The following is a 19,231-nucleotide window of genomic DNA, read 5'->3' on the forward strand; positions in this document are numbered from 1 at the left end:
CTTCTGTGTCAAAGCCTGCGGCCTTGGCTCCGACTCGTTCTGAGTCGAGATCGGCTTTTTCTGGCTTAACCAAGCCTTCGGCACCGATGGCTATCGGTGCCGATTCTGCATCGACCACTTCGGTGTCGGCTCCGATCGGCTCCGACCACCATGTGGCACAGGCATCGGTGTCGGCTCCGATCGGCTCCGACACCGTTACTTTTGTGGCTGTATCGGCTCCGGCTGGAGCCGATGCATCGAGGCTACCTGTCGGCTCCGATAAGTTGTCGGCTCCGACAGGTTCAATAGTTTCATCGGTTCCGATGGCTCCTTCGAGGAAGAGGTCGAGGTCTCCTTCCTTGGAGCCGATACTTTCGGCTCCGGCTTCACCTCTCCTCTCGGAACGGAGCCATCGGAGCCGATCTTCAAGGTCATCCAGGCTTTCGGACCATGACTTAGAGAGAGTGGTCAGCAGATTACTTAAGTCACAGGCACTGGCCCAAATGTTACATAGTCTGTCTCAACAGACAACTATTGGTCCACACCCCGTTACAGTTCCTCCTTCAACTCTACCCCAGAGCTTGGAGTTGGAGTCTTCGGGAATGGTAACTGCTACGGCTGAGGGACGGATACCCCCTTCTGTCCCTTCAGCCTCTACTCTTATCTCCTCTTCGAGACCTTCCTTAGAGGGATTCGGTGGCCGGGCTTCCATGGTCTCCTCCGAGGGGGTGAGTGGCATCGGACCCTTGTCCGGACCCGCTCTTCCCCTTGGAGCCTCGGCCTTGGTGAGCTCGGCTCCGACATCTGCCTCGGAGACTTCCCTTTCGGTGGTCCCTGGAGTCCCTAGCTCTTCGGAACGGGTTCTCTCGGACCTGCCTGGGAGGGGAGCATTCGAAGTGATGAAGAGTGTGCTGGCCACTGGTATCAGCCAGCAGTCCGTTCCCTTAGCTCCTCCCTCTATAGTGCCTGTTGACATCTCTGCCACTTCTCTTGCTACAGGACCCAGAGATCCTCCGCCTCAGGTTTCCCCATTGGGAATTTCCCCCTCTTCCGAGGATTCTCCTGATGTTTCGGGAGATCCTCCTAGGAAGAGGACTTGTAAGAGGAAACATGTAGACTCCCCCGAGTCTATCACTTCAGATACTGACTTTGATGAGTCAGAGGGATCCCCAAGATCCCCCTCTGAGGATGTCTCCTTCTCAGACATCCTAGAACTCCTTAGACAGAGGGGAAACTGGCCCACCAATAATCCCTCTGAGGATGAGTCAGTATACCTAGAGGCATTTGGATCTCGGCCCTCCACCTCCTGGGTGTCTCCGCCTTCGACCCCTTATGCAGGTTATTGCCCGAAAGGCGTGGGCTGCTCCTGACTCTGTAGAGCCAGTCCCTAGGAGGCCTTCAAAATTTATCACTGCCCCGTGTGACAAGCAATTCCTCACTAAGGGGGTCCCCGATGATGCCATGGTGGTGGCTGCTGCCACCAAGAAGGAACTTGCAGATCCTTCCGTACCCGTCCATCCTCCTAATAAGGACTCTAGGACCATGGATAGGTATGGTGGCGGATGTTTTCCTCAGCGACCTTTGCTATGCGTTCGCTGAATTACCTATGTCACTTCACCAGACTCCAAAGGGATATCCTTAAGGAGCTGGGTGAAGTAGTACAGGATCCTACAGCTGCAGGGGCTCAAGAAAAAATTGCTTCGCAGCTAGGAACCCTTAATTCCATTGCAAACTCCTCCATGCGGCTAATATCATATGCTGCTGATGGAGCGAGTAGGGCCACAGGTACAGGTGTGGCTCTTAGACGCCAAGCCTGGATGCGGCTATGTGACTTTGCAGATCCCTTTAAGGCGTCCTTCACAAATTCTCCCTTTGATGGGTCAGCTTTGTTTGGCCCTCAGGTGAAGGAAACTTTGACCAGGTGTGAGCAGGACGGCAAGACTCTTTCTGCTGTAGGAGTCCGTGTTTCCATCCCTTCTAGACCTTACCCCAAAGGACAGAAAGGTGGCAAAATGTGGTTCCATAAATCCCAAGGAGTCACGCCGGATTCACGTGGTCAGTTTACCCCTAGAGGCAGAGGGATAACAACAACAGGCGCGCTCTAGAGGCAGAGGGGGTCCAAAAAACCAGGGAAACAGAGAGCCTCTCTCTGACAAGCCCTTTCAGCATCCCTGAGATGTTGCCCGGCTGTCCCTCCTTGGAGGCAGTCGGGGGAAGATTATCACTGTACCCAGAAGCCTGGCATTCCCTCACTCAAGACAGATGGGTACAGTTGATCATATCCAAGGGTTACATAATTCCTTTCGAGGAAAGTCCTTTCCCCTCAAATTCCCTTCCAGATGTACCACCCGGTCTAAGGGAAATTGCAGAGTTAGAAGTCTCAAAACTACTGCAAAAAAGAGCCATTCAGCCAGTTACAACAGACCATTCAGAGCCGGAATCTACTCAAGGTTCTTTTGGTCCCAAAAAGACGGGAGACTGGAGACCAATATTGGATCTCAGCAGACTCAACAAGTCTGTGAGGAAAACAAGATTCCGAATGGTCACTCTTCAGTCAATTCTGCCTTTCTTACAGAAGGACAACTGGATGTGCTCAATAGATCTTCAGGATGCGTACTATCACATCAAAATTCACAGACACTCCAGGAGATTTCTCCGCTTTCGGCTGGGGTCCAGTCATTTCCAGTTCAGAGCCCTGCCCTTTGGTCTCACTACAGCCCCCAGAGTGTTCACCAAATGCATGGCAGTGGTCACGGCTCACCTGAGACGTCAAGGATTCTAGGTGTTTCCGTATCTCGACGACTGGCTCCTGTCAGCCACCACCAGGCATCAGCTTCTTCAAGCCAGGGATTACACAATAAGTCTTTGTTCTCATTTGGGCATCTCGATCAACTTCGAAAAGTCATCCTTATCGCCCTGCCAGTCTATTACTTTCATAGGCGCAAACTTAAACACTGTTCGGATGTCAGCTACCCTTACAGATCAAAGAGTTTCAGACATTCAGAGTCATGTCAGGATCATTCTGGCCAACAAGAAAGTACAGGCCAGAATGGTTCTAAAGGTATTAGGCCTCATGGCTGCGGCCATTACTCTTCTTCCCTTGGCTCGATTCTACATGCGCCTTCTTCAGTGGATGCTGTTCACACAGTGGTCGTACCAACAACTTCCAATGCGTCACCAGATTCTGGTGACACAGACTTGCAAAGATCATCTTGCTTGGTGGATCACATCTCCTCAGGTTCACCAAGGCAGGTACTTTGTACCCCCATCCCCGATAGCCACTGTCACCACGGATGCCTCCCTGATCGGGTGGGGGGGTCATTATCTGGGCAGGATGGTTCATGGGACGTGGCAGCCGTTCGAGTACCATCTGCACATAAATGTCCTGGAGATGAGAGCAGTGCTTTTAACTTTGCAAGCCCTCAACGACTTTCTTCCCGTAGGGACAATTGCAGTCCACACAGACAACATGTCTGTAGTTTGGTATATCAACAAACAGGGCGGAACCAAGTCCTACCCCTTGTGTCGAGAAGCGCTCAGACTATGGCAATGGGCGATCTCCTCTCATCGGTTTCTGGTAGCAACGCATATCCCTGGGAAAACCAACATTGTAGCGGACAGATTGAGCAGAGCTATTCTCATGCCTCACGAGTGGTCTCTCAAGCAATCTATAGCGGAAGAGATATTTCTGGAATGGGGTCGTCCATGTTGCGATCTTTGTGCTACTCCCCAAAACAGCAAATGCCCAGACTTCTTCTGCCTCTTCCCTCTACCAGGCCATCCCCCCAGAGACGCTCTGACCCAGGATTGGCCCCAGGGACTTCTTTATGCCTTCCTCCATTTCCTCTGATCCCTCAAGTTATCCAGAAAGCTACCGCTTTGAGAGCCAAATTGATTCTCATTGCCCCTTACTGGCCTCGACAAGTTTGGTTCCGTTCCTCCATCATCACCTTTTGGTGCAGCCGTGGCATCTGGACCCAGTGCCAGATCTTCTGATTCACCAATCCGGTCAGCTGCACCGGTCTATCCCTTCTCTCAACCTCACAGCATGGTTGCTCCACTTCCTTCCTTAGCCAGGCTTCCTTTGATCTCTAACCCAGTTAGAGACATCATAGTAACCGTTAAAATCCTCTACCAGGAGGATTTATACAAGCAAATGGAAACGTTCTCTTATTGGGCTAAGGCCAAGAATATTGATCCTTTCACTGCCCCTGTTCAGGCAGTCCTGGACTTCTTAGCAGAGATTTTTCATGCAGGCTCCTCTTCTTCCACAGTCAGAGTTCAATTGGCTGCTATCTCCAACTTTCATGTCGGGTCGCAGATCATAATATTATGTCCCATAGGCTCTGCAGGGCCTTCTTGAAAGGAATGTTCCTACTAAAGCCTCCAATCAGGAATCCTCCTCCTCAGTGGGATCTAAATTTAGTGCTGACATCCTTGATTCTTCCCCCCTTCGAGCCAGCTGTTTCTTGTTCCCTGAAATTTCTTTCTTGGAAAACTTTATTCCTAGTGGCTATTACATCGGCCAGGAGGGTGTCTGAACTTCATGCTCTATCGGTTCGACCCCCCTATTTGGTTTTTCACAAAGACAGAGTATCTTTGAGAACTAATCTGACCTTTTTGCCTAAGGTCACTTCAAAGACCAATTTGAATCAATCCATTGATCTCCCTGTATTTTTCCCAAACTATTCAGACAGAGCTGAACAAAAACTACATTATCTTGATGTCCACCGTCAACTTAGATATTATTTGGACAGAACAAAAAAATTTAGAAAATCTGATCAACTTTTTGTTTCCTATGCGGATAATAAAAAAGGCCTTCCGGTTTCTAAAGTGACCTTGTCCAGATGGCTTTCTTCGGTCATCTCTGAAATTTATCTGCTCAGGGGAAAACAGCTGTGCTCAAAACCTAAAGCACATTCAACTAGGAGCTTAGCTACTTCTACAGCCTTTCAAGCTAGACTTCCTTTAGACACTATTTGTGCAGCGGCCACTTGGGCCACTCCTCACACTTTTGTTTCCCATTACAAATTGGACTTGGCCTCCAGGGACAGAGCCAGTTTTGGCTCTACAGTCCTCAAGAGTCTGTTCCATTGAGCCACCCAGGATAGAGGTGCTAGGGCGGTCCCATCAAGCAAGAATGAAGGCGAGATTGACAACTTAACATTAAGAAGTTATGTACCTACCATAACGTTCCATGTTAGTTGTCTTCTCTGCCTTCTTTCTTGCGACCCTCCTCCTTCCCCCAGGCCTGGACAGACCTTGTTATAAGAAATTATTATGCTGAAGACCATTCAGACCTGGTCCTTCTTCCATCCTGTAAGTTTTCTTTCTTCCTTTTGGAAGTGTTTTATGCTTGGTGCTATTGCCCTTTGTCATCAAACGAGATCTGGGTACTTACCGCCTTGCATCATGGGATATGGGGCTGCCTCGAGCTGGTAAAAGTGACTCTCGAGCTTAGCAAGTGCCGAGTCGGAGCCGAGGATCGGCTCCGAACCCATCAAGCAAGAAAGAAGGCGAGAGAAGACAACTAACATGGAACGTTATGGTAGGTACATAACTTCTTATTTTCCTCTAGACAAGTGAGGAAAGTTGAGTGCTGTAGTAATTTGTAGCTTATTTAGTGCTTACAACAAGTTCTGAACAAGTGCTGAGCTCAAAGAAACAGATTTGAGTGCTAAAACTAAAAAGCTGGCTAGTTGTAAGGGAAAATTTGAAGAGCACACTTTATGGCGCCGGGGTTTTGGGCTCAGGAGCTTACAAACAAACAGCAAATCTGTATCTGGACTAGACTTATTACAGGAAAGGAGGAAACAACCTTAGAATTTTTTTTTTTTCAGTAAAGTGGAACCTTAATCCTCTGAGCTAATTACGAGACAGATATTACCGTACATTGTATCTTTGCAGTCTTTACCAGATATGCATACTGTTTCATTATATAAATCTTACTAATGTGTGGTCTGGATCATTATCTTCTGAAGTAAAATATGTACCGCCTAACCTCCAATTTAATGTCTGAAAAAGGCAGCAAATCCCATCAATATGCTTTCTGCATACCTCCCATAACATGTCACTCAGTAGACATGGAAAGCCTCAGATTACCCACAATAAATGGTAAGATAGAATGGAGTTCTAAAGAAATCTGTGAAGTATAAAAAGTTAAGAACAAAAGCGCTAAACTGCTTTTTTGTGTATGGACTTGTTTCATTAATTTTTGTCTAGGGACTTGTTTATCTCTCATATTGAAATTGAATTAAATTTGAATGTGGTTTTTAACATTGAAGCAACATCTGCTATTTTATTCTTTCTGGTGCTAGTGTTTTTGGTCAGCCCTGCACTACCACATTTTGTTTGGTTCAGCAATGTCATTCATTAGGGTCAAGGTCTGTCTCTGATCTCTGAGCTGCTCTCTTCTATATTCCAAATCGATCCTCCAAATATAATGCTAGGCCTTACTAAAATGCAATCATTTTCCTCATTGCCCCTCCCCCATTCCCAAAAACAATCTGCCTGTGTGGTACCAGGATGTAAGTAGTATTATACTGAGTAACATAGTTTGCTCCAGTTTAACCTTCATTTCAACATAGCAACCATAGACACCAGTGTTACTCACCTTGGCCAGTATTTATTTATTTATATATATATATATAGGTCTACTTCAGATGATCAAACTTTCAAAAGTTTGACTTTCATATGACTGAACTTTTGAAAGTTTGAACATCCAATAAAAAACTAAAAAAAAAAAAAAAATTACCTGAATGGTTTAAGCAGGGGGGCAAGCCCCCCTGCACCCCCCACACCCCCTGCTAGTTATATATACCAACTCCGAGATCGCACTACAGTACGGAAAAGGGAGATCTTCCCGTTCCGTGCTGTATGGAGATCTCCGTTATAACCGTTCAAACGTTCAAAAGTTCAATCATATGGTCTTGGCCATATGAAATTCGAACGTTTGAAAGTTCGAACATATGAAAGGGACCTATATATGTATATATAGATATATAGAGATGTGTGTGTGCGTGCGTGCGTGTGCGTGTGTGTGTGTGTTTAAATGAAACATGCTTCTGCTCAGTCAAATGCATATTTTTCCAGAGCCACAGTCAATAATTTAAAAGTAGTAAATAACACATATATAACATCATCTTAAAGGAAACTAGAAAAATGTCCAAAGTCCCTTTGCATACACTTGCGTCTTTCAAGCAAGCTACTTATTGTGTGCAGCTTTTTGTTCTTCTGTCTTCCAGGCTTAAAACAGAAAACTATTTTTGACTTAAAGATGCCCTTAACATTTTTTTTATTTTATTAAGAACTGATCCTTCCTACTGTTCTGCATTTTCTGATATAACTTTTCTGTACATCATCTTTTTGTTCTTCTGTCATATTTTCATCACATCTCATTGGTTCATATTCATATATGACCACCATAGCTTTCTGAGAGTAACAAAATAAAACTTTTCAGAAAACATACTTTGAAATGTGTCAGATGAACATAAAAACTTCAGATTTCGTAATCTGCTTTTCTTGTTAGACTCCACAAACTGCACCATTTGCTACTAAGTGTGAACATAGTAGCAATTTTCAAAAGCAAAAAAAAAGGTTTATCTCCGACTTTGAACACGATGCATAGTGAATGGACCATATTCCATGAGCCCACTCATACTTAGTTTGACTAGTATGCAATCCACTCCATACACCACAATCATTTACAGTTCAGCTAACAGGTACACATTTTTCTTTGAACATTTTATTCTTCTTTAGCTCCTCAGTGGGAACAGCTTGTGAGTTTAAGGCATCCTTTGACACAGTATCCCTCTACTTTGCTTCAAGAGTATAGCTACCAGGTTTTTATTTATTTTATTTACTCTTTGACTGGGTCAGTCCCACTAGGCCAATGTCCTCTTTTCAGGGAAGAACCAAGGTGATATTCTTACTGACTACAGTAAATTTGGCCAGTGTGCTGAGGAAGTTCCCTATTCTTGTTTCGATAAGTGCTGTGGCATCTTTTACACCGAACTGAGCTTCTCCCAGTCACTTTCTTTTATCTTGTCTCACAAGCCTCCATAAATTGCTCCTGAAGCACTACTCCAAACACAGCTATTTGAAAATCATCTTGATGGCATTATAAAATAATCCCAGCCTTTTCGCCAATTATTATACTACCTGATTCCATTTTCAGCAGCCTGAAGAAATACATTTTCTCACTGCCTTTTTTGCTTTCTTCCTAAGTTTCATCATCATGGTCATTATGAGAGCTCTGTGTGTAATTTACAGCTGCAGATCTGATGTCAAGTTTCATTCATTCCTCAACATTTGGGTTCAGTTCCGATCCTCAGATTTGACTCAGCATTATTTACAGCTTGTGCCCACCAGCAAACTGTCAAGCTCTTCCCTTACCCATAATGCTGTATCCCCTAACATACCTCAGATCTCGTTTGCTGCTTTCACTTTCGGACATGATTACTGTGAGCTCTCGAGCTTAGTGTTCAAAGACAGAGATAAGTAATATTATCTTGTTACACTTTCTTTTAGCTTATGTATTTCCTCCCTACCTATACACTAGTGTAATTCTTTCTTACCATTGTTGGTAAATTTTCCTTTCCACCTCCTTTTGCATGGCTAGTGTATTCTTCGATACCATTGTAAAATGTAAAATAAATAAATAAATAAATAAAATAAATTGTTGGTATCTCCTTCCCTTCTTCTATCTACAAAAAATATAAAAAAGTTTTTTGTTCTCTCTAAAAATCTGTTTGTTAAAATGTCTGGAAGTGCCAGAAGTGTGGTCATAAGTTGCATCTTTCTAATGCACATGTCTTATGTGTTTATTGTCTAGGCCCTGAGCATCTTCAGAAAGATTGTGACATCTGTAAACCTTTCAATCCTTGGGCCACTGTGGACTGTTCGAACAAGCTTATTTTAAAAGGATTGCTCCTTTTACTTTTTCAGAGGCTTTATCTGGGGCTCAACCCCCCCCCCCCAAAAAAAAAAACATGTGACAAAGGAACACTGTAGAAAGCCCTTGGCTCCATCAGGGTCCTCCACTGCTTCCTCATGTCTGATGGTGGACCCTCCAAGAGAGAAACACAAAAAGTCAGATCTGAAGACTGCTCCTTCACCGAAGCCAGCATCAGACACCAAATCAGCTTCCTCAGATCCTTTATTATTTGATCTGAAGCCTTTACCTCAGAACAGATATTTGCTTTTCATTGATCCCGTACACTCTCAGGTCCCATCTCCATATTTAGAGTGTTGCCAGCATTCCAGGTCCCACTCTGTGGCCTCATCCCAGACGTCCGACTTAAGCCGATGTGGACAGAATGATGAGGAAGTTTCTCTTGGTGCAGATTCAGTTGGGAGTTCTTCCAGCTCCTACCCCTTAGGGTCACCACTGATTTTGGCTGCTTATCTGATCGGACTAGTGGTTTCAGAGCCCTTGGATTGGATATAAAGTTGATAGCATCTTCTCTGAGTGCACTGGGTCTGAGTGCATCAGAGCTGGATGGCTCTTGGAGCCAAAGCATCCCTGTTGGATCCAAGTTGTTGGAGTTGACTCTGAAGTTGTCAGAGCCATCTCTGCCCCCTTGGAACTTTGGCATTAGATACCTTGTCTCTGACCTCTGCCTCCAGTTGACTGCATTCGGGACAAGGGGAGCCGTTTGGATGGAAATGTGTCTTCTCAGCTCCATCGACTTCCTTCTGCCCCGAGCTGTCTCCTTTTGAGGTAGTGGAGAGAGCGTTTTCTGCTTCTGTAGGATGGATGGTTCCTCCCCCTCGGGTCTCTCTTCTGGATCCCATATGGCTCTGTGCCTTGAACCTCATCACTCTACTCCATAGGGACAGCCAGCCCAAAGTCTCCAGGCTACCCATCAGGTTATTACCATATCTTCCAGTACTTCTCCAGAACACCCCACTGAAGAAGTGCCTATGAAGAGGAAGTGCAAGAGGAGGCAACTGGACTCCCTTCATGAGCCAATCACTGAAGATACCTATTTTGATGAGAGGAAGGGTCCCCAAAATCACCACTGGATGAAGTCTCATTTGGAGACATCCTAGAGATCCTTAAGCGAAGGGGTGGTTGGTCAACCGATAAACTTTCCAAAGAGGAATTGGTATTCCTGGAAGCCTTTGCCTTTGGCCCATCTACATCCTAAATGACTCCACCTGCTAGCGAGCTCATTGACTCAATCTCTATGTGGGCATGAAAGGAACCAGATTGAGTCAATCTCCAAGAAACCAAACTGGATTTTGGTACCACCTAAAAGAAAGGAATTTTGGAGCAGGGGAGTACCAGTAGATGCCATGATCGTGGCAGTGGCCCACAAGAAGGAACTTGAAGAAAAGAGTTATTCTGTCCATCCCCCTAACAGGGAGTCAAGGGCATTGGGCAGATTTGGGAATTATGTTTATGCCTCAGTGACATTTGAACTCAGATCACTGAATTATTTGGCACAGTTCACTAGATTCCAGAGGGATTTGATTAAGAAACTTTCCAAATCTCTCACTGGGATAAGTACTTCCAAGGCTCATACTTCTGTGGCCTCATAGCTGGCTACTGTACAATCGATCACTAATATGTTATTTCAAATTTGGCTGAAGGTACCTCAAGGGTGTCAGGTTCAGGCATTCCCATTAAGAGGCATGCCTAGCTGCACTTGTGTGACTTTGTTGAGGCCTTCAAGTCCTCTTTCGTCAATGCACCTTTTGACTGAAACTCTTTGTTTGGCCCTAAGGTAAAGAAAACGCTCTCCAGATGTGAGCAAGATGGAAAAACCCTCTCTGCAATGGGAATATGTTTTTCAATCCCACAAAGGACCTTTTCCAGGAATCAATGAGGAAGTTGAAAAATGTGGTTCAGAATGTCCCAGGGTCCTTTCCACGATTCACATGGAGATAGTTGCCCCAGGGGCAGAGGGGGAACTTGAATGGAAAACACCACCCATGCGGCAGAGGAGGCCCACAGAATTGAAGGGTCTACAGACTCCTTTTCTAAAAGATCCTATCAGCACTCCTGAAAGGAGGTTCAATTTTCCACCTCTGGAGCCAGTCAGGGGTCATTTATCCCTGCACAAGAGGGCCTGGCTAGACCTTACAAAGATATGTGGGTGCAGAGGATTATTTCCAGAAGTTATATAATTCCTTTTTCTTTACCACCCCCACCTGTATGCAAAATTCCCAATGTTCCATCCAGTCAGAGGAAAGCAGCAGCACTAGAAATAGAAAAGCTACGAGAAAAAAAGAGTTATCCAAGAAGTCCCACCAGACCAGAGAGAATCCAGAACTTACTCGGGATTCTTTTTAGTGCCAAAGAAAACAGGGGGACTGGAGACCAATTTTAGATTTCAGCAATCTGAACAGGTCAGTTCAGCAAACCAAGTTCCGGATGGTCATCTTTCAGTCCCTTTTTGTGCAGAGATGACTGGATGTGTTCGGTAGACTTTCAAGAAGTGTACAATAACATAAAAATGAACAGACAATGCAGAAGGTATTTACTGTTCCAGCTGGGAGCCAATCATTACAAGTTCAGAGCACTGCCCTTTGGCCTCACCACAGCCCCCAGGGTGTTCACCAAATGCATGGTAAAATCCCAAATAGACAAACAAACATACAGTCAGTTACATAATAAAGTCAAACAACTTATTAAAATAGACAAAATCTCCTACTACCAAAATATGCAGAATAAATATATTAACAACCCAAAAAAGTTCTGAGCTGCTGTCAACACTGTACTGCAACCAGGGAAAACAACCACCCCCACCCCCAGAATAGTGAACAACCATGACAACATTCCCACTCAACAAATTCTTCACAGAAACTATCCAAAACCTAGCCAACCAACTTAGCCCCAGCAACCCATCCCCAACTAAAATACCCTCTTCACCCAAAACAAATCTCAGTTACCCCATCTTCACCTTCAACCCAGTGCCAACCAAAATCATACTGAAATTACTCCTTAAACTTGAGCCAGCCTCTACAGCCGCCGATAATATACCTTCCGAATATCTGCAACTAGCATCTGAAGCAATAGCTTACCCTGTCTCCATATTAATAAATAGATCTATCTCAGAGTGCAAAGTACCCCATCTTTGAAAAATATCACATATTACACCACTGCACAAAGGGAGTACCTCTGTAGAACTTAGTAACTATCGACCCATAGCTGTACTATCCCCACTATCTAAAGTTCTAGAGAAGGTTGTCCACATGCAACTGATGAAATACCTCTTAGAAAACAAATTACTATCCACTCAGCAACATGGTTTCAGACCCTTCCATAGCACCACCACCGCACTTTCATCATTCACTAATACCGTCAATAACCGCAGAAACAATGGACTACTAGTATCTGCAACTCTCTTGGACTTATCTAAAGCCTTTGACATGGTTAACCATGAAAAATTGCTTCATACACTAACCACCCTAAATCTCAGCTTCTCTACTATTTATTGGTGTTTTAAGAGCTGCCTAGATGGTAGGCAACAAGCTGTAAAATGGCAAAATCAGCTCTCTTCCTTCCTGCCTGTCTACCTAGGGTACCCCAAGGCTCCATCCTGGGTCCTCTACTCTTCACCCTATTTACTAATCAACTACCATTCACTATACCAAAAGCCTCAATAGTCCACTATGCAGATGATACTACCATTATCTGTGCAGCCAACTTCCTTGACCACCTCTCTCCCTAACACAAGAATGCTTTTCCCTGGCAGAAACATGGATCACTAACCAAAACCTCATTCTAAACCCAGCCCAAACTAAATTACTCCTGTTCAGCCCTCACAAATCTCCACTCGCCTCATCTAACTTTTCAGTCTCCTCTCATAACATCACCACCATCACAGCCAACAGTCACGCCAAACTGCTAGGCCTTGAAATTGACAATAGCCTTAAATATGACATTCATATCTCCCAGACAGTTAAAAGAGTCCACAGAAAAATGGGCCTACTCTATCGCAACAGTTTCTCACCAGTCACTCTAAGGTTACCACAGCCAGGAAACACCTCCTATCGACCCTACGTTATGCCTCCCATGTGCTTACCAATCTCTGAAAAATTGAGCTCAATAAACTAGATAGCTGCTACAGTAAAATAGCCAGATTCGCCACATGATCACCTTCTAGAACCCACCATTGTGAAAGACTCAAAAAACTTAGCTGGCTAGAACTCCCCCTAACCCTTCAAGTCAACCAACTTGCACTTGCTCGCAAAGTACTACATCATTCAGGCAACACACCAGCCCTGCAACAATTACTCCAGCTTTACACCACTACCAGATCCCTGAGATCAAGTACCCAACACCTCCTTAAGGTAACAAACTTTAAAAATGAGGCAGGTAGATCCATTTATAGCCACCTCATCTCTAAAATCTGGAACTCCCTTCCAGCCCACATAATAAATAACAACTCCACCATCCAATTCAAAAAAATCCTCAAAACACACTTCCTGAATCACAGATTATGTACCTGTACTACCCCTGGATAGCAACTCATATGTCTCTGTTTCCAGCAACTAAAGTAACCGCTTAACTACTGCTTTTGTAATGTCTGCATGGGTTAATTGTATCACTGAACACTGTAAAGAAACCTAAAAGGACATAGCTTGGCTCTCATGTGTAGAAATGAGTTATAGACATTATCTACTCTATCTTCCGTCTATACTTGTTGTTAAACACCTCTATAACATGTATATATTAATGTAGCCTGTGAATGCTGGCAAATACACTCTTTGGTTTACTCATATCTTATATGTACTATACTTTTGTAAGAAGTATAAAGATTGTGTACTCTATATATTGTTTAATGAACCTTTTGGTTAACGTGTCTTTCTCTTGTTAATGATTTTACTGCTCTAGAGCTTTTCTCCCCGGGCCTTCACTGAAAATGGATATATATCCAGTTGGACTCTCCCAGTTAACAAATGTAAAATAAATAAACACAGGGATTCCAAGTGTTTCCATACTTGGACAACTGGCTCCTAACCGCTCCGACCAGCCATCTACTGATAAGAGCTCAAGACCAGATACTCCAGACTTGCTGCCTTCTGGGGATTACCATAAATTGCAACAAATCTCAGTTAGAACCATCTCAGACACTGGAATTCATAGTAGCAATTTTCAATACAGTATCCATGACAGTCTCTCTTCCTATCCCAAGAGTATACACTATCCAATTCTAGGTTGGAAAGATAATTCAAAATTCCTCAGTTTTAGTCTGATTGATTCTAAAAGCCTTGGGATCAGTGTTGGTGGCAATAGTTCTTGTTCTAGTTCCCCTTGCAAGATTTCATATGAGGATTTTTGAATGGATGTTAGCAATTCAGGGGTCCATTCTTCATCAGCATATCTCCACTCAGATAAGAATTACCCACGTATGTAAAAGATATCTTTGGTAGTGGATCTGCTCAGATCAGGTTCTACAAGGCTGTCCCTTCATTCTTCCTCAACCCAAGGCCATAGTGACTACGGATGCATCCCAGATTGGAGGAGGGGGTACTTCCTGGGAAAAACAGTTCAAGTTACATGGTCCCCAAAGAGGTTAATATGCATGTCAATGTCCTGGAAATTTAAGCAGTGCTCTTAGTTTTGCAGGTTTTCCAAGATTATCTCCATTTCGGGGCAATTGCAATTTAGACAGACAATTATGTCCGTGGTTTGGTACATCAGCAATCATGGAGGAACCAGATCTTAACCCTTGTGTCAAGGAGCTCTCAGAGTTTGGCAATGGGCAATCTCATACAAATGATTTCTGATAGCAATGCACATTCCAGGGAAATCCAGCATGATAACAGACAAGTTGAGCAGGTCCATTCCACTACCTCTTAAGTGGTCTCTCAACAATAAAGTGGCGGATATAATTTTTCTCTATTGAGAGCCAGCCATGTTACAACCTATTTGCATCTCGCCTAAACAACAAGTACAGAAGGTTCTTTGCCCTAATCCCCACACTGGAGGAATCACCGACAGATGGTCTACTACACGATTGGTCCCCCATCTCCTCTGCATATCCCTCAACCCTCTTTATCCCCAAATATCTACAGAAAGCATCCTGGTTGAAGAGCAAAGTCATCCTCACTGCCTCTTACTGGCCTCGACAGATTTGTTTACCCTTTATTTAGCCTCATCTGGTCTACCCTCCTTGGATTCTGGATCCATTTATAGACCTTCTGTCTCACCCAACAGACATAATTCACCTGGATACCTAAAACCTAAAACTGACTGCATGGTTTCGCCACTTCCATTGATAGCCAGACAGCATATACTGTCTTCTCCTGTTTATCAGATACTTTTGTCTTCCCACAAAGCTTCCACAAGGAAACTTTACAGAAGTAAATGGAAAAGATTTCCTTTTTAAGTGGAGCAGGAAGTGCATAGTGTCCTCGAATTTTATCAACAGTTTTCAATGAAGGAGCCAGCTCCTCAGCTATTAGAGTACAAGTAGATGCCATCTTTAATTTTTACATAGGGATTGAAAACTCTTCCTTGTCTTCACCAAAACTTTGTAAGGCCTTTTTGAAAGGTACTCTTCTTTTGAGACCCCCTTATAAGGGTCCAACTCTGCCATGGGACTTAAATTTAGTATTGCAGCCTTAATTCGTTCCCCTTTCAAACCATCAGCAAAATGCAAACTTAAGCTTTTGACCTGGAAAACTATAATTTTGGTAGCCATCACCTCTGCTAGAAGACTGTCAGAACTTCAAGCACTGTCCTCTAAACATCCTTACTTAATATTTCATAGGAATAGGGTAGCTGTATGAACCAATCCTTCCTTCCTTCCTAAGGTGGTGTCAGAATTCAACATCAACCAATCTGTTAATCTACCAGTTTTCTTTCCAAATTTTACAAAGGTGAATATATGTTACACTTACTGGACATTCATAGGCAATTACATTTTACTTAGAATGAAGGACTTTAGAAAAACAGATCAATAATTTTTCTACTTTGCGGATTCCAAAGTAGGCAAGCCAGTTACAAAAGTAACCTTAGCCAAGTGGCTGACTGTGATTATATATCCTTTGTCTATAACAAATTGGACCTTTCCTTACCAAAACCTTTGAGAGCCCATTCAACCAGGTCCATGGCAACATCATCAGTATTTTTCAAAACAAAACAAAGCACAATGGTTCCACACGGCAGACTAATTCTCACAATAAATGCTTTATTCCAATAATAGGGTAAGCGCTTTCACGGATTTCATCCGCTTCATCAGACCAAGCTCCCTTGTCTGCTTCAGAGGTTTGTCTTTCAGATCATCAGTACTTTTATCTAGGACTTCCATGGAAGATGTATGTACAGCTGCTATTTGGGCTAATTCTCATACCTTTTTTACTCATTACAGTTGGATCTGGTCTCCAGGGGAAGAGCAGCCTTCGGCTCAACTGTACTCAGGAATATCTTCCCTTAGAGTCCTCCAGAGATTTCGGGTAGCTGGGAACTCTGTCCCAATTGTTAAGGAATTAATAAAAATTGACAATATCAGACAAAGAAGTTATGTGCTCACCATAACGTTCCATCTGTGTTGTCCATTTTCATTCTTCCTCAAATCCTCTCCCACCAACCCCCTACTTTTGAACTAATGACTTCTGGAAGAGAGAGCTGCAGATGTGGATTTCTATTACCAGGGTGGTAATAATTTTGATACTGTAAGCCAGCAAACAACACCTGAGGTATGTTAGGGGATAGAGCATCATGAGTAAGAGAGGAGCTTGAGAGTTTGCTAATGGCCACGAGCTGTAAATAACAGCCCAGTCAAACATGAACCCAATTGTTGAGGAAGAATGCAAATGGACAATACAGATGGAACGTTATGGTGAGTACATAACTTCTTTTTAATGTTTAACAATAACTTTAACTCAAACCACAATTATGGGAATAACTGGAGAACACATCTCAGCTATAACACTATTACCAGATGACCAGACTAGTGTATTTTAATATCTTCATAAACAACACAGCAACTGGAAATTTTTTAGACACTTACATTGACTGAATAGAGTAAGGAGAATCTTGCTGAAGTTAGGTGAGATGCCATTATCATGGTAGCCTAGAGCGAATGCAAAGTAAAATGCAAAGTGATATACTTGGAGAGAAAAAACATAAAGAAGAATGTGCAGTGGAATGGAGATGTACTACAGAGAGTTATGAAAATGGATACAAACTTTAGGGTGGTCAAGGGGTAATTGCTAGGTAAGCAGTTTAAAATGTAGCAAGAGAGGGAGACACTAGGTTGCTAGGATGCATATAAAGATATATCCTAGCAACCTAGGATGCATAGAAAAATGTGTTGCCCCCAAAGAACAGAATATTGTCATTCTTTTGACAGATAGTGGGACATCTGAAGTACTTTATAAAAAACTGGATATCTAATGTTTACAGTAAAACAGATATAAAAAGACATTTCAGAGGTTGTCAGATAAATTATGTGCAGTTTATAGCAGAAAGCTTCTGAAAGGAAGAGATGAATGTTTTAGGGTTAGAAGAGTCAGAAGGGTTGAAGAGTCAGCAGAATAATATAATAGAAATGTTAGTTACCTTACAATACTTAGGTTGGAGGAAAAGCATATTTCAGAAGAAGAGGGATAAGCTTTACATGGCACATAGAGAAAGAAACATGTTTGAGGTTCTGATTAAGGGAAGGCCTAATGACTGTGATGTTTTCCTTCCATTTCCACTGCATACAGTGGATAATGTGGAGCTTGATTTACATTTAACAGGGGAACTGGTATCCTGAAAATTGTAGTAGGGTCAACAGAATTTTTGAGAAATTGATATCAAAGGGACAATTTTTGAGGCTATTTAATTGATAAGAGCACCATTCTGATATGATCTTAATAAGGATATTCCTCAAAGAAGGATGATGCCAACAGTACAGGAGTTGCAGTATTTTAAGGTGAGAATTGATTTACTTAGGTAATTTGTAGTAATTAAATTAATGCCCGATCATTGTTAAAAAATTAAAAGTTAACATATCTCTTCCATTTTTTAGAATGCCCAGAAGGACGTTATGGTCCTGACTGCAAGAAGATATGCAAATGTATTAATGGTGGTCACTGTGAGAGTGTGACAGGAACTTGTGAATGTCCACTTGGCTACGTTGGAGCTGACTGCAACACCAGTAAGTAATACTGCCTCATTAACTCTTGAAAAAACATAATGTCATACTGCTGCATAAATAAATCATGGCTTTCCTGTAATCATGACATTTGCTATGTATGCTTTATCATTTCTTCTTAACATAATTAATACTTTTCTCTGCTGCCTTTTTATTTTTCAGTTATTTTAAATGTTAAAATGGTAGATTCACAACACATTTCATTATTTTACTAAGGGAGAAGTCTGATGATCATTTTGAATGGTTAGAAATGTGACCAGTATATAGTGAAAATTTTACCCTTTCTTCCAACATGGGGAGCTTTGCTGGGTTCCATGGGGACTGAGTACAGTCTTGTGTTATTTGAGAAGGCCAGGTGTCTTTTATAGTGTACTGAGGAAAGAATGTCATCCATTAACTAGATTTTTGACAGTACGGTTGAGTCTGTCAATCCATGCTGGATGAAAAGAGGCTGCTAAGAACAGCAGATTGGAAAGGAGGACAATAAGCACTCAGTCAGATGAAATATGATAATGATTGTGATGTCCCTCCTCTAGGCCAGTAATGAAGGACTCCCAATCCTCACCAGTGAGGGATGTTCACTTGGAACAAAAATTGATACACACAGTATTTTCAAATGCACCTTTCTGCACCAAGCACAGTTTCCCTTAAGAGCACACAAGGAACACACTCACATCCCGGGGCTGGGTTTCCCTCTTTCTCACCAAGCCCGAAATAAGACTCCACTATGACTACAACTGTAGAGTTAAGTCCTCAGCCAGTTGTTGCAAGCCAAGTCCTCCACCACCCACTCTGTGAAACCAGTGCTGTGCCTCCCTGGTCCAAGTAGCTGACTCACACACACTCTTTGAGATTTGATTTTCACACATACACACACACACACACACACACACACACACACACACACACACACACACACACACACACACACACACACACACACACACACAGACTGGGGAAAGGCAGACACGATTTACCAGCTTTTCCCCCTCTGCCCAGACTATAAAGTAAGTGCTGCCACCAGAACACTCCAAAGCCAGTTACTCTAAGGCTGTTACAAGGGTACTCAAATATACTGAGTAAAATTATACTAATACAATTGGTAGTGTTTGACCAATGCAGCATGGCTTTCAGGACGGGCCACAATGTCA

At 43.1% G+C, this 19,231-nt stretch overlaps 1 protein-coding gene across 1 annotated transcript in view; it reads left to right on the forward strand.

Annotated features, from left to right (window-relative positions):
• The window catches only part of MEGF6 (multiple EGF like domains 6), a 2,184,612-nt gene that overhangs the window by 1,879,809 nt on the left and 285,572 nt on the right, over positions 1-19,231 (forward strand). Inside the window, exon 27 of the mRNA XM_044062967.1 lies at positions 17,955-18,083. Within this exon, the coding sequence (XP_043918902.1) occupies positions 17,955-18,083 (129 nt within the window). The remainder of the gene's footprint in view (positions 1-17,954; positions 18,084-19,231) is intronic.

This window comes from Protopterus annectens, chromosome 2.part1, assembly GCF_019279795.1.
Source record: "Protopterus annectens isolate FY-2018-M chromosome 2.part1, PAN1.0, whole genome shotgun sequence".
NCBI lineage: Eukaryota > Metazoa > Chordata > Ceratodontiformes > Protopteridae > Protopterus > Protopterus annectens.